This window comes from Aethalodelphis obliquidens, unplaced genomic scaffold (assembly GCF_003676395.1).
Source record: "Aethalodelphis obliquidens isolate GAN/ISIS:26980383/991018 unplaced genomic scaffold, ASM367639v1 scaffold7, whole genome shotgun sequence".
Lineage (NCBI taxonomy): Eukaryota > Metazoa > Chordata > Mammalia > Artiodactyla > Delphinidae > Aethalodelphis > Aethalodelphis obliquidens.
In genome coordinates this window covers 20,734,449-20,751,108 of record NW_020837951.1, presented here as the reverse complement: position 1 = coordinate 20,751,108, position 16,660 = coordinate 20,734,449, and the positions used below count along the sequence as shown (strand labels likewise).

General features: G+C 41.3%; 1 protein-coding gene across 11 annotated transcripts in view; it reads left to right on the top strand.

Annotated features, from left to right (window-relative positions):
• Positions 1-16,660, top strand: part of SNX30 (sorting nexin family member 30) — a 127,146-nt gene that overhangs the window by 69,337 nt on the left and 41,149 nt on the right. For all 11 annotated transcript variants that reach the window (XR_003432539.1, XR_003432538.1, XR_003432537.1 and 8 more), the window contains 3 exons: positions 5,998-6,156; positions 10,293-10,488; positions 11,872-12,071. Coding sequence is in view for 6 of the 11 variants with exons in the window: in XM_027105186.1 (XP_026960987.1) it covers positions 5,998-6,156; positions 10,293-10,488; positions 11,872-12,071 (555 nt within the window). In the remaining 5 variants the exon portion in view is untranslated. The remainder of the gene's footprint in view (positions 1-5,997; positions 6,157-10,292; positions 10,489-11,871; positions 12,072-16,660) is intronic.

Genomic DNA, 16,660 nt, shown 5'->3' with positions numbered 1-16,660 from the left:
ATTTGTTACTTATTTTTGGTTAGGAGCAATATTTTCTGTTAGTTTGATATAAATAGGAAAAATAGTTTTCTGTCAAGTAGTGGGTATGCAGTAAATATTTGTTGAATTGCATAGAAGAAGCAATTTAAAAGCTGACAAGAGGAAACGGGACATATCAAGACTGAGCAAATGAAATCTTTGTCTAGATTTCCCACCCAGAAATAGTAGCTTTTCTGGGACAATCTACTATACTTTTGTTTCATAGATTATAAAATACTTTCTTACAAACTAATATAAAATACGATATATGTGAAAGTGCTTTACCAAAGTATCAAGTGCTATAAAATGTAAATATTTTAAGATTAAACCTTGAAATATTTAATGGGTTATTGTAATGCTTTGCAGATAGGATTTTTTGAAGGTTCCAACATATATATGCATATATAGTTTAAAAAAAAACGTTTTCATTATGGAAAATATCAAGCATACCAAAGCAGAGAGATTCAGCGCAATGAACCCTCATGTTGTCATCACTTAGTTTCAGCACTTATTAACTCATGACCAATCTTGTTTCATCTCTGTCCTTACCCACTCCCTCATCCTCACACCAGGTGATTTTTTTTTTTTAAGTGACATAAACAACAAAAATTTTTTATCTTGTAGTTCTGGAAGTTAGAAGTCCAAAATCAGTCTCATTGGATTAATATCAAGGTGTCAGTGGAGCAGGATAGAAAGCCCAGAGATAAACCCACGCACATATGGTCACCTTATCTTTGATAAAGGAGGCAAGAATATACAATGGAGAAAAGACAGCCTCTTCAATAAGTGGTGCTGGGAAAACTGGGCAGCTACATGTAAAAGTATGAAATGAGAACACTCCCTAACACCATACACAAAAATAAACTCAAAATGGATTAAAGACCTAAATGTAAGGCCAGACACTATCAAACTCTTAGAGGAAAACATAGGCAGAACACTCTAGGACATAAATCACAGCAAGATCCTTTTTGACCCACCTCCTAGAGGAGTGGAAATAAAAACAAAAATAAACAAATGGGACCTAATGAAACTTAAAAGCTTTTGCACAGCAAAGGAAACCGTATACGAGACGAAAAGACAACCCTCAGAACGGGAGAAAATATTTGCAAACGAAGCAACTGATAAAGGATTAATCTCCAAAATGTGCAAGCAGCTCATGCGGCTTAATATGAGCTGTAGTGAGGTAAGTGTCCATCATCAGATGAATGGATAAAGAAGATGTGGCGCATATATACAATGGAATATCACTCAGCCATATAAGAAACGAAATTGAGTTATCTGTAGTGAGGTGGATGGACCTAGAGTCGTTCATATAGAGTGAAGTAAGTCAGAAAGAGAAAAACAAATATCGTATGCTAACACGTATATATGGAATCTAAAAAACAAACAAAAAAATGGTCATGAAGAACCTAGGGGCAAGACGGGGATAAAGATGCAGACCTACTAGAGAATGGACTTGAGGATATGGGGAGGGGGAAGGGTAAGCTGTGACAAAGCGAGAGAGTGGCATGGACATATATACACTACCAAACGTAAAATAGATAGCTAGTGGGAAGCAGCCGCATAGCACAGGGAGATCAGCTGGGTGCTTTGTGACCACCTGGAGGGGTGGGATAGGGAGGGTGGGAGGGAGGGAGATGCAAGAGGGAGGAGATATGGGGATATATGTATATGTATGGCTGATTCACTTTGTTATAAAGCAGAAACTAACACACCATTGTAAAGCAATTATACTCCAATAAAGATGTTAAAGAAAAAAGGGGGGCGGCGGTAGGCAGGGCTGTGTCCCTTCTGAAGGCTCTAGGGGAGAATTTGTTCCTTCCCTTTCCAGTCTCTAGAGGCCGCTTGCATTCCTTGGCTCAGGCCTCTTCCTCTTTCTTCAAAGCCAGCAGCATTGCATCTCCTCTCCTCTCTGACATCCGCTTCCATCCTTGCATTTTTTTTTTAATTGAGATAAAATTCACATAAAGTTCACCGAAGTGTATAAGTCAGTGGCTTTTATTATATTCACAATGTTTTGCAGTCACCACCATCTAATTTCAGGACATTTTCATCACCCCAAAAAGAAACCCCATACCCATTAAGTAATCACTTCCCATCTCCTCTTTTCCCCAGCCCAAATATCATGAATAATGTTTGAACATTTGTTGTACAAGTTTTTGTGTGAAAACTTGCTTTCAATTATTTTGGCTGTATACCAGGGGATGGAATTAATCGCTGGATCACATGGTAACTCTATGTTTAAGTTTTCGAGGAACTGCCAAACCGTTTTCCGCAGTGACTGTGCCATTTTACATCCCCGCCAGCAAGGTATGAGGGTTCCGACCGCTCTATATACTTGCCAACACTTGTGATTTTCCTTTTTTTTTTTTTTTCTTTTATAGCATCCTAGTGGGTTCAGAATGGTATCCCAGGTGATTTAAAAAAAATTTTTTTTGGCTTAAAACATGTGGAAGTTTTATGTTTAGTCCACTTCCCTTTTTTGCTTTCTGTTCTCAGTATTTACCAATTAATACAAATAGTTGGCATTCATTCGATATCTACCATGTGCTGGGAGCTGTGTTGAACTCTTTCTTCACTTGTATTATTTCATTTACAGAATGTAGATGCCCCTGATTTTACCAGCAATCCAGATTCCTATGCATAGACAACCCAGAAGGTAATTATAAGGGTGAGGCAGAGAGTAGGTATATCGCTTTAAGGAAGCTTGAAATAGGAAGAAACAAATTTATGAAGCCATGTACATTTGGCAATAATGATGCTTATTACAGAAGGAAATTCTGTTCGCAGAAGGATTCACCCCAGGGTTCCTTTAACTAGCAAGCTCCCCTGATTCATTAAACAAAGTTCAATGTACTAAATCTGAAGAATGGATAACTCTTTTCAGAAGGTTATCTGTTACGTGAAATGAGGCATACCTAACTACTTATTTGCTCATTAGGCCTTTTCCCTGAGTCCTCTTCAGCATAGGCAAATGAGAGTATGCCCAACAGGACTCCTGAGATAAAAATATCCACTGGGTTTGGTAATTACAAAGTCACTGATCATCTTTAAAAGAGCGGTTTCTACATGAAGCAGGGGTAGGGCAGAGAAACGCAGCATTGAAGGCAGTACCAACGATGGCTTCGTTTTGGGGTGAAGAAAGGTTGGGGGTTGAGAAATCAAGGGGAAGAGTGGAAGTAAAGGTAAATGATTCTTTTCAAAAAGGTTGAATGAGACAGGAAGGAGAGTGGAGACGATGTAAGGTCAAGAGATAGATATTTTTTTCTTCAGGTAGAAAGAGAACCAACCATGTTTTTGTAGACTCAGAATAGAGCTGGATGAGGGGATGTTGAAGATAAACAGTAGAGAAGGTATAATTAATTGATGGTGACAAGGTGCATGATAGTAAACTAATGGGTCAAGGACACAGATGGAGTAGTTAGCTTTGGGGAGGGGGCTGTTCTCTACAGCCACTTGAGGCACGGAGGCAAAGGTGGCACCCAGTAGAGTCTTTACTCTTGAGATCTAAAACATACGGGCTTTCCAAAGCTCTTCAAGTCGAGGCTGTTGAATTCTCTCATACCCAAGTGCTTCCTTTCCAGCAGTGCTGGTGTTGCCAATTCCTAAATATTTGAAAGCTTTCGTGTTATAAATTGGGTTGCTTCTTGGCTTTCTCACTCTAAGTGCTTAGGTCTCCACATTGCCTAAGTCCGTGTTCCTGTATCTTATTTATTTCAGCATTTGTGTGTGTGTGTGTGTGTGTGTGTGTGTGTGTGTGTGTGTGTATGTGCTTGGGGGTCTATAACTTAAAAGAAAAAAAAATCTCTATTTTCACACATTACAGAGTTTAAGGAGGTTGCAGACTTAAATGCTTGTTCCAGTTTTTCAGTCTCCTCGTCAACACTTGTTCTTTCCTTTCCTGTCTTGCTCTGTCTCTATTATGGTCATCCTGGTGGGTGTGAAGTGGTATCTCACTGTGTTGTTTTTTTTTTTTTAACATCTTTATTGGAGTATAATTGCTTTACAGTGGTGTGTTAGTTTCTGCTTTATAACAAAGTAAATCAGTTATACATATACGTATATCCCCATATCTCCTCCCTCTTGCGTCTCCCTCCCACCATTCCTATCCCACCCCTCTAGGTGGTCACAAAGCACCGAGCTGATCTCCCTGTGCTATGTGGCTGCTTCCAGCTAGCTATCTGTTTTACATTTGGTAGTGTATGTATGTCCATGCCACTCTATCACTTCGTCCCAGCTTACACTTCTCCGCCCATGTCCTCAAGTCCATTCTCTACATCTGCGTCTTTATTCCTGTCCTGCTCCTAGGTTCTTCAGAACCCTTTTTTTTTGGATTCCATATATATGTGTTAGCATACAGTATTTGTTTTTCTCTTTCTGACTTACTTCACTCTGTATGACAGACTCTAGGTCCATCCACCTCACTACAAATAACTCAATTTCGTTTCTTTTTATGGCTAATATTCCATCGTATATATGTGCCACATCTTCTTTATCTATTCATCGGTCGATGGACACTTAGGTTGCTTCCATGTCCTGGCTACTGCAAATAGAGCTGCATTGAACATTGTGGTATGTGTCTCTTTTAATTATGGTTTTCTCAGGATATATGCCCAATAGTGGGATTCCTGGGTCATATGGCAGTTCTATTTTTAGTTTTTTAAGGAATCTCCATACTGTTCTCCACAGTGGCTGTATCAATTTACATTCCCACCAACAGTGCAAGAGGGTTCCCTTTTCTCCACACCCTCTCCAGCATTTATTGTTTGTAGGTTTTTTTGCTGATGGCCATTCTGACTGGTGTGAGGTGATACCTCACTGTAGTTTTTTGTTTGTTTGTTTGTTTTTTTGTGGTACGCGGGCCTCTCACTGTTGTGACCTCTCCCGTTGCGGAGCACAGGCTCCGGACACGCAGGCTCAGCGGCCATGGCTCATGGGCCCAGCTGCTCCGCGGCATGTGGGATCTTCCCGGACCGGGGCACGAACCCGTGTCCCCTGCATCGGCAGGCGGACTCTCAACCACCGCGCCACCAGGGAAGCCCCTCATTGTAGTTTCGATTTGCATTTCTCTAATGATTATCTCACTGTGGTTTTGGTTTGTATTTCCCTAATGACTAATGAAGTCGAGCGTCTTTTCATGTGCGTTTTGGCCATTTGTACATCTTCTTTGGAGAAATGTCTACTGGGTCATTTGCCCTTTTTTAAATATAAATGTTCTTTTAATATTTCATAACCAAAACATTTTCTAATTGTGCATTAGCAGATACTCTCTTTCCCTGTGGTGGCAGTAATGAGGAAGGCCTTTTAATCAAGCTGCTGTGGAAATAGGTTAAAGCTCAAGGATCCCTTGGAGGCCAGGTAGTTTTAAATTGCCGACAATATTGGCTCAGAGTAAATGCGATGGAGAGATTTATTTGAGTGAGGAGTAAAGGAAGTTATATTATTAAGAACCTTTAAGCATAAACCTAAACAAAAAAATTGCCTTAGAAAAGGTATTTTTTTAGATACACGGGTTTCCCTAATGTACTTATTTTTTCATTCACCAAATTCTTTTACCCCTTGAACTGGGAGTAGGATGTTAAGATATTTAAATAAATTTTTGTGTGGCTGATGTTGTCTGACTCCTTTCCTTTCTTTCTTATCTTGCCTTAACTTTCCCATTATATCACCTGTGCATCAAGCAACGTAAAGATAACTGTACCGTCCGATTTACCGGTAGACGTTAACTGACTGTTTTCTGTGTTCCAGGGACCATGCTCTACTGTTTCATTTCTTGTATTATAAAATTGACTGGGTAGTTGTGATTTACTCCATGGGTATTTTTTTTTTCAGAAATACTTATACTGATGACTACATAAAGATCTGACCGATGAAGAAAGACTGTTCTTGACAGATGGTCCTAGGACTTATTTGCTAGCCTGGTTTTTCTCTGCACTTCCTTATCAGTTACTCTGAATATTTTTGTTCATGTCATTGTAGCCACTTCCTGAGAAGTTTGTGGTAAAAGGTGTTGTGGATCGTTTTTCAGAAGAGTTTGTGGAGACCAGAAGAAAAGCTTTGGATAAATTCCTGAAAAGAATTACGGATCATCCTGTGCTTTCTTTCAATGAACACTTTAATGTTTTCCTTACTGCTAAGGTAAGCAGAATTTTTCATGTTCCTCTCCCAGGTTAGCATTCTTTGGGCTCTTTCTTAAAAGCTGTTTTGATCTCTCACAAGCCACCCCCGTAGTGGGTGTCATAGAATTGCTCTGGGTTTGTTTTTTTTTGGTTTTGTTTCTGGTGCTCATCGGCCCTGGCACGGTTTCCATGTTAGAATTTAGGAGAAATATCCCCCTGCAGCAGTCAAGGAAGTTAGAATAGTTTCACTTACCAAAAGCAGGGATAAGTGTTTCCCTACACACTTAACCGGCGATATTACTGGGCGAGGCCGTTCTGACCAATGGTGGGCACGAAAGGGAAAGAATGTTTATTGAGTGTTTGGTAAGGACATATTTCACAGGAACCCTGTGGGTATTTGCTTATAGCCTCATTTCACAGGCAAGGAAACTAAAGTTCAGGGCGTGTGTGCTAGTTCAGCTGGCATCACTAGGATGTGAAATAGGGTCATTGTGGCTCCTGAGGCCACCGTTTGCACAGACTGCACGACCAAGAGTAGTTGAGCATTACTTGCCCACGGCCAAGTTCCTAGCCAGTGGGCACTTCCCAGGCCCTTGCCAGGGAAATAGTTGGGGCCTACACAGCTGCCAGATTCTATGTATTCAAACTCAAGCTGGCGCCCCTGACTTTTCTCTGAACTTCCCTGTTGGCAGAACTGACCGGCAGCCTGAGGTGCTCGACTCTGATTGTCTGCAGATATGGGAGCTCGTGTTCAGACTCTTGTGCCAGCTTCCCTCCAGCCCCATCTGTTTATTTTCATGTATCCTATTCTCACATTCAGGCCATAGGTAATTCATTCCATGTTGGCAAGGGTATTAAGGCCCAGGTACTTTTCAGTTTTCTTTTTCAAAATGGCAAAATGGAGAAATATTTACAGACAGCATCAGTTGCCGTAAAGACATTGGAGGGGATGCCATTCTCCGGACGTAAGAGCCACCTGGCAAAGTCCTCCAGGGTTGTGGGTTTTCTTTTTTACTTTTTCCTGGACCTCAGTTGGCACTTAGCCTCCTTGATGACATTCCTGTTCCTCTTCTTTTTTTCCTGGAAACCTTTCCCGCACAGGTCAAACTTGTGTTCTTTTTAAAAATAAGTATTTCCTGGTGAACTGCTTCTCGGACGTAGTTCTTCCAGTGACTACACAAAGTAAAATCCACTCTCTTCCCCAAAAGTGCAGCTCACTGTTTCACCCAGATTAGTGGTTCGTTGTCCAGGCAGGCCCTCAAGTTTCGTCATTTTTATTGAATAAAGAGACAAAAGAGGAGAAAGCTTGGACCCCTGGTCATTAGGAATTTGTGTAAAGAATAAGTAGGAAAGGTGGTTTTTTCTTTCTTTTTTTTTTTTTTTTTTTGGGGGTATATGTGGTGTTCATCTGTGGACCAAGCAATATGAACTGATTTTATTTTTAATTTGCTCAATTTTGTTACTGAAGTATAACATGCATAGAGAAAAATATACAAATCATAGCTCAGTAAATGATCACAAAATGAACATACCTTTATAATGACTACCCAATCAAGACAGAAAATCCCCAGCACACTGGAAGCCTCTCTCATCTCTGCTCCCAATCACTACCACCCCGCTCCTCCCCAGGGTAAACAGTATCCTGATTTCTATCATCAGAGATAACTGATTTTTTTTTATAAGCCCTTCAAAGTCTTAATCAAAATCTAACTTGACGTGAGTGAGTACGAGGGAGTTGGCTTGTTTAAAAACAACAGCCTCCTGCCTTAGTTCAGTTTTATTTGCTGAAGCAAATGCACTAAATAACCTCATCTTTTCTTTTATTTCTTTTTAATTGTGGGAAAATACACATGACATAAAATTTACCATCTTGGGCTTCCCTGGTGGTGCAGTGGTTGAGAGTCCACCTGCCGATGCAGGGGATCCGGGTTCCTGCCCCGGTCCGGGAAGATCCCACATGCCGCGGAGTGGCTGGGCCCATGAGCCGTGGCCGCTGAGCCTGCGCGTCCGGAGCCTGTGCTCCGCTACGGGAGAGGCCACAACAGTGAGAGGTCCGCGTACCGCAAAAAAAAAAAAAAAAAAAATTTACCATCTTAACCATTTTACAGTGTACAGTTGGGAAATGTTAAGTATATTCACCCTGTCGTACATCTAATCTCCAGAACTTTTTCATCCTGCAAAACTGAAACTTGTACCCACTAAACAATAACTCCCCATCTCACCCACCCCGTACCCCCATCTTTTCTCTTAAAATGCTTTGAATAACTTGGTCCTGTCCTTAGATAGGCCACTGACATGCTCTGCCATAGTGAACGCAGAAGCTCTCCTCTTCCTTGTGATGACATGATCTTACCACAAATTAGAAGGGTCCTTAAGAAGAAACCACTGATGCTGGGGGAGGTGGAGGATGCTTAGTATCAGCTGTGTTCAAATCAGTGTTTTCATCGTTGGCAGAATGGGTGCAGCAGTCAGATAGGTACGACTAAATAACTGTACTCAACACGTTAATGAACTTGGTTAACTGGGGATTCTTTGTAAAGTGCTACTTGAAGTAGAGTTTATGCAGTCCAGTGAGTCCATTTGGATCAAACCCTGATCCAAAAAAACATTGTGGAGCAATTCCTAGAACTCCAGGGCTTCAGTTACGGTCTTGTGAAAGCCTGGTGCCTACAGGGATGCTTTTATCTAGAGTGTATGAGGTTAGAAGGGGAGATAAGATCATTATTTTATTAAAAATGTTTTTCTTTGGCTGTGGCATGTAGGATCTTAGCTCCCCAACCAGGGATCGAACCCTCGCCCCCTGCAGTGGAATCGCAGCGTCCTAACCACTGGACCGCCGGGGAATTCCCCGAGATGGGATCTTCAGAACATTGTCTCAGGCAGGTGGCATAGAAAGGAAGGACAGAGATGGAGGAGGGAGCTCAGGGGAGGTTGCTGCCGTTTTTAAGATTGGTGAGCTTCACGTATATTTCACATGCTGACGGATTAGAAGTTGAAATTATAGACAGGAGAGAAGGGATGGCTGAGAGGGCAAGGGCCTTGGCTGATGGGGGAAGTGTGGACAGGAGAGGGCAGAATCAAGAGCAGAAGTGAAGGCCTTGGCTGCATGGAGGAGGAGGACGTGAAATCAGGAGGGATCTACATTTCAGGCACTTTTGGAGACCTGAGCCTGGGATGGTGTGTCACGTGGGAAGGGGCTGTCAGACAGCTGTGTTAACCTCTGCTCTATCCCTACATGAGGCGAGGTCACCAGAAAGCAGTGGCCTTGTGCCGTGTTCCCTTCTCTCCCTGTAGACCTGTCCCTCTAGGACTGGGAATTATCATTCTGTTAGTATCGAGGGTAGACATAAGGAACAGACACCTGCATCTTCTGTAAAACCACTTTTGAAGGCACCATTAAAGTAAGTGACATAGAACAACGGGAAGATACTGAAGATTCCCCTTAGAGTTTAATGATAGGAAGAAATTTATTTTACCTGGCAGACTAATATGCTTTTTAGGTTTCAGTTCAGTGGATTATGCAGCTGAACGTATTTCCCATTAATGCCTCAACCAAGAAATCCAGGGTAAAATGTTTTGTCATTTGCAGCATCTATCCTTGGGCTGGGTTTTGTAGCACCACCTTTCCTGTCACTGTCTCCTGCTTCCCACCCTCCACTTCCCTTCTATGGCTTTGGTTAGGATATAAATAAATGAATGGACTGAATCTCAGCTCTTGAATTTTGCTCCTAAAGACAATTTAGGATATTTTGTATAGGACAAAGGGACACTTTTTTAAAAACTTGTCTTTAAACAGTTGTGTTTAAAGGAAGGTGTTCTGGGTTAGTGAACCTGATTGGAAAGGTAGGAGTCCAGCTCTGTATAAAGAGACCTGGGCGTAAAGGTGCAGGAGTATGAGCGTGGTGGCTGTGATGGCTGTGATGGCAAGGAGAGGAGACGTGTGTGTGTGTGTGTGTGTGTGTGTGGAGAGGAGACGTGTGTGTGTGTGTGTGTGTGTGTGTGTGTGTGTGGTGAGCGCCTTAACCTAACTCACCTCCTTATTTTCTGAGTCTTCCATTTCCAAAAGGAAGCTGCCTAAAGGAGTTGGCTTACTGAGTCCTGGCCATGTGAGCAGTCGAGCCCTTTGAGTTTGTTTGTTCATATTGTCTTCCTTAGGACCTGAATGCCCATAAGAAGCAAGGGATGGCATTGCTGACTCGAGTGGGTGAGTCGGTCAAGCATGTCACTGGCGGCTACAAGCTGAGGAGTCGGCCTCTCGAGTTTGCAGCCATAGGCGAGTACTTAGACACATTTGCGCTCAAGCTGGGAACCATTGATCGAATAGCCCAGCGGATCATCAAGGAGGAAATAGGTGAGCTCTCTGTTGAGTTCTTGATCAGGCCCAGGGGCCACGTTTGCAGAAATGGCATTCATTGCGCCAAGCAGAATCAAAATGCAGAAATGCCGGAGCAGCAGAGCCAGGCCACATTTTGCTTATAAAAGTAATAAATAAATACAAGAAGCGGGGGAGGTAGTTGTGACCAGAGTATAATTTTGCACCCCGTCCCTTGCCCTGCATTTCATCCTTGTGTTTGCTTTCCCCACAGCAAACAACCACTCTGAGCCTCTAGGCTTTTCCACTTTTCTCTCGCTCAACTTCCCTTCATCCATAGCAATGATCATTTAAAAAATAAACTTAAGTATCTTTTCTGGCAGAAAGATGGTTCAAAATGAGAGCAGTGTTTGCCAAAGTTACTATCCTAATGAGCCTTCAGGCTTGAAATTGACTCACCTGCCTACCCTTGCTTCATTTCAAACCCACTCTTCCTGACCCAGGGAGTTATGAGGCCTTTGTTCTTGCCACCACTTCCTCCCCACCCTTCTCATGGCCACTTGCTTTTTTGTGTCCCAGAATGTTGGGGCCCTTTGTTTTCTTACACGTATGTAGGCCAAATAGACCTGAACAGTGTTAATGATCATGCTGGCATGTGATGTGAAACACATAGAGAAGGATTCTCCGGTAGTTGCCATCCATTGGTTACTCAAAAATGGCAACAACATTTTGTTGTAATGGCAAGCATCCTGGTGACAAATAATAGGCCAGGTTTTTTTGTGGGGGAAATCAAACAACATTTTTCCTTGTTCCCTGTGCTTTGATTCTCCTTTACCTGCTGCTGGTATCCTGTAGGGCCTGCAGGTTTTGGAAATGGCTTTAGGTACCATCTACACCTAAAGATCATGTGGGGTAAATTCTGATGGGACCAAGGTGTTGGGGTGACCCTTGAATGAGAGAGTTGAGTCTGCTTAGGTAAGACCACATTTCTTGTATCAACTGTTTCCTAAAATTCCATTATTTTTCCATTGTGACTGATTTTTTAAAAAATTTTTAAAAACACCCCCCTAAACCTATATGAAATTCTACCTCCATTGCCTGTTAAAATATGGCTTCACTGTAGGGGTAGGTGAGTAGGTTTCTAGGAAGATATTTGGTGGATGTAGCTCCCACCACTTCCCCCCAAAGGCATTGTGGTCCCCATTATCCAGAGGCATGACATTCCTATTATGGAGTAGAGTTGATTGATGTTATAGTGTTAGCTGTAATATCAGCTTTTGGAGATTAAAAAAATTGGTTATAAACAGTGTTGTGTTTAAAGGAAAGCATACTCAGAGAGCTCTTGGCTGCATTGGTTATTGAGTCAGTAATACCAGTGATTGCTACCCAGCCGATCTTAATTGGTTTCTCTTCCCCCTTTAGAGTACCTTGTAGAGCTGAGAGAATATGGGCCTGTGTACTCCACATGGAGTGCGTTAGAGGGGGAGCTGGCTGAGCCCCTGGAGGGTGTGTCAGCCTGCATCGGCAACTGCTCTACAGCCTTGGAAGAGCTGACAGAGGACATGACAGAAGACTTTCTACCTGTGCTCAGGGAATATATTTTATACTCTGACTGCATGAAGGTAAGCTGACTCACTTCTTGTGCACTTAGGTACTTTCTTTGTTGTAGTCGTTAATCAAAAAGTAATTGAATCCATGATGAAGAGTGGCCCCCACTCGCCACAGCTGGAGAAAGCCCATGCACAGAGATGAGGACCCAACACAGCCATAAATAAATAAAAATAAAATTAAAAAAAAAAGTAATTGATTATTGCCTATTTGCATGTGGTACAGATTTCCTTCTTCCTGGGTGGGTAGGATCAGACGTGGACTGACCTCATGGACATGTAAAAAGAACCCATGGTGAACCAAGTGTGTGAATTAAATGAAAGAAAAAATGTTTGGAAGAGATTCTTATTAGTGTTCTCTGAGAGTTTGAGAATAGCATCTGCTGATTAAGAACAGTATGTTGTGGAAAAAGAGCAATTGGATAATTAGAGCTCTTGGAGGTTAAAATACAATTGCTGAAATAAAATTGAAAAGTAAAGTTGGAAGATGAGGCTGAGGAAATCTGGGAAAGTAAAACAAATTTTAAAAGTAGTTGGAGGGCTTCCCTGGTGGCGCAGTGGTTGGGAGTCCACCTGCCGATGCGGGGGATGCGGGTTCATGCCCCGGTCTTGGAGGATTCCTCATGCCGCGGGGCAGCTGGGCCCGTGAGCCATGGCTGCTGGGCCTGCACGTCCGGAGCCTGTGCTCCGCGGTGGGAGAGGCCACAACAGTGAGAGGCCTGTGTACTGCAAAAAAAAAAAAAAAAAAAAAGTAGTTGGAGAGAGGGCAGACAGCAGAAGTAAGAAGAAGAACTACAGTCCTGTAGCCTGTGGAATGAAAACCACATTCACAGAAAGATAGATAAAATGAAAAGGCAGAGGACTATGTACCAGATGAAGGAACAAGATAAAACCCCAAAACAACAAATGAAGTGGAGATAGGCAACCTTCCAGAAAAAGAATTTAGAATAACAAGAGTGAAGATGATCCAGGACCTCAGAAACAGAATGGAGGCAAAGATGGAGAAGATGCAAGAAATGTTTAACAAAGACCTAGAAGAATTAAAGAACAAACAAACAGATATGAACAATAGAATAACTGAAATGAAAAAGACACTAGAAGGGATCAATAGCAGAGTAACTGAGGCAGAAGAAAGGATAAGTCACCTGGAAGACAGAATGGTGGAGTTCACTGCCATGGAACAGAATAAAGAAAAAAGAATGAAAAGAAACGAAGACAGCCTAAGAGACCTCTGGGACGACATTAAATGCACCACATTCGCATTTTAGGGCTCCCAGAAGAAGAGAGAGAGAAAGGACCCGAGAAACTATTTGAAGAGATTATAGTCGAAAACTTCCCTAACATGGGAAAGAAAATAGCCACCCAAGTCCAGAAACGCAGAGAGTCCCTGGCAGGGTAAACCCAGAGAGAAACATGCCAAGACACATAGTAAGTAATCAAATGGACAAAAATTAAAGACAAAGAAAAATTATTAAAAGCAACAAGGGAAAAACAACAAATATCATACAAGGGAACTCCCATAACGTTAAAAGCTGATTTCTCAGCAGAAACTCTACAAGCCAGAAGGGAGTGGCACAATATATTTAGAGTGATGAAAGGGAAGAACCTACAACCAAGAATACTCTACCTGGCAAGGATCTCATTAAGATTTGACAGAGAAATCAAAGGCTTTATAGGCAAGCAAAAGCTAAGAGAATTCAGCACCACCAAACCATCTCTACAACAGATGTTAAAGGAACTTCTCTAGGTGGGAAACACAAGAGAAGAAAAGGACCTACAAAAACAAACCCAAAACAATTTAGAAAATTGTAATAGGAACATACATGTCGATAATTACCTTAAACGTGGATGGATTAAATGCTCCAACCAAAAGACACAGTCTTGCTGAATGGATACAAAGACAAGACCCACATATATGCTGTCTACAAGAGGCCCACTTCAGACCTAGGGACACATGCAGACTGAAAGTGAGGGGATGGAAAAAGATATTCCATGCAAATGGAAGTCAAAAGAAAGCTGAAGTAGCAGTACTCATATCAGATAAAATAGACTTTAAAATAAAGAATGTTACAAGAAACAAGGAAGGACACTACATAATGATCAAGGGATCAATCCAAGAAGAAGATATAACAATTATAAATATATATGCACCCAACATGGGAGCACCTCAATACATAAGGCAACTGCTAACAGCTCTAAAAGAGGAAATTGACAGTAACACAACAATGGTGGGGGGGGCGTCCCTGGTGGCGCAGCGGTTGAGAGTCCACCTGCCGATGCAGGGGACACGGGTTCGTGCCTCGGTCCAGGAAGATCCCACATGCTGCGGAGCGGCTGGGCCTGTGAGCCATGGCCGCTGAGCCTGCGCATCTGGAGCCTGTGCTCCGCAACGGGAGAGGCCACAACAGTGAGAGGCCCGCGTACCGCAAAAAAAAAAAAATAAATAAAAATAATAATAATAGTGGGGGATTTTAACACCTCACTTACACCAATGTACAGATCATCCAGACAGAAAATTAATAAGGAAACACAAGCTTTAAATGACACAACAGACCAGATAGATTTAATTGATATTTATAGGACATTCCATCCGAAAACAGCAGATTACACTTGCACACAGAACATTCACCAGGATAGATCACATCTTGGGTCACAAATCAAAACTCAGTAAATTTAAGAAAACTGAAATCATATCAAGCATCTTTTCTGACCACAGCGCTGTGAAATCAGAAATAAATTACAGGGAGAAAAATGTAAAAAACACAAACACATGGAGGATAAACAATACGTTACTAAATAACCAAGAGATCACTGAAGAAATCAAAGAGGAAATCAAAAAATACCTAGAGACAAATGACAATGAAAACACAACAATCCAAAACCTATGGGATGCAGCAAAAGCAGTTCTAAGAGGGAATTTTATAGCAATACAGTCGTACCTCAAAAAGCAAGAAAAATCTCAAACAGTCTAACCTTACACCTAAAGAAACTAGAGGAAGAAGAGCAAACAAAACCCAAAGTTAGTAGAAGGAAAGAAATCATAAAGATCAGAGCAGAAATAAATGAAATAGAAACAAAGAAAACAATAGCAAGGATCAATAAAATTAACAGCTGGTTCTTTGAGAAGATAAACAAAATTGATAAACCTTTTAGCCAGACTCTTCAAGAAAAAGAGGGAGAGGACTCAGATCAATAAAATTAGAAATGAAAAAGGAGAAGTTACAACAGACACCGCAGAAATACAAAGCATCCTAAGAGACTACTACAGACAACTCTATGCCAATAAAATGGACAGCCTGGAAGAAATGGATACATTCTTAGAAAAGTATAACCTTCCAAGACTGAACCAGGAAGAAATAGAAAATATGAACAGACCAATCACAAGCAATGAAGTTGAAACTGTGATTAAAAATCTTCCAGCAAACAAAAGTCCAGGACCAGATGGCTTCACAAGTGAATTCTATCAAACATTTAGAGAGAGCTAACACCCGTCCTTCTCAAACTCTTCCAAAAAATTGCAGAGGAAGGAACACTCCCAAAGTCATTCTACGAGGCCACCATCACCCTGATACCAAAACCAGACAAAGATACTGCAAAAAAAGAAAATTACAGACTAATATCACTGATGAATATAGATGCAAAAATCCTCAACAAAATACTAGCAAACAGAATCCAACAACACATTAAAAGGATCGTACACCATGATCAAGTGGGATTTATCCCAGGGATGCAAGGATTCTTCAATATACGCAAGTCAATCAATGTGATACACCATATTAACAAATTGAAGAATAAAAACCATATGATCATCTCAATAGATGCAGAAAAAGCTTTTGACAAAATTCAATAGCCATTTATGACAAAACCTATCCAGAGGCTGGGCATAGAGGGAACCTACCTCAACATAATAAAGGCCATATGTGACAAACCCACAGTAAACATCATTCTCAAGGGTGAAAACTGAAAGCATTTCCTCTAAGATCAGGAACAAGACAAGGATGTCCACCCTCTCCACTTTTATTCAACATAGGTTTGGAAGTCCTAGCCACAGCAATCAGAGAAGGAAAAGAAATAAAAGGAATCCAAATTAGAAAAGAAGAAGTAAAGCTGTCACTGTTTGCAGATGACATGATACTATACATAGAGAATCCTAAAGATGCCACCAGAAAACTACTAGAGCTAATCAATGAATTTGGTAAAGTTGCAGGACACAAAATTAATGCACAGAAATCTCTTGCATTCCTATACACTAACAACAGAAGATCAGAAAGAGAAATTAAGGAAACAATCCCATTCACCATTGTACCAAAAAGAATAAAATACCTAGGAATAAACCTACCTAAGGAGGTAAAAGACCTGTACTCAGAAAACTGTAAGACACTGATGAAAGAAATCAAAGATGACACAAATAGATGGAGAGATACACCATGTTCTTGGAAGAATCAATGTCGTGAAAATGACTGTACTATCCAAAGCAATCTACAGATTCAGTGCCATCCCAATCAAATTACCAATGGCATTTTTTACAGAACTAGAACAAAAAATCTTAAAATTTGTATGGAGACACAAAAGACCCCAATTAGCCAATCCTGAGGGAAAAAAAT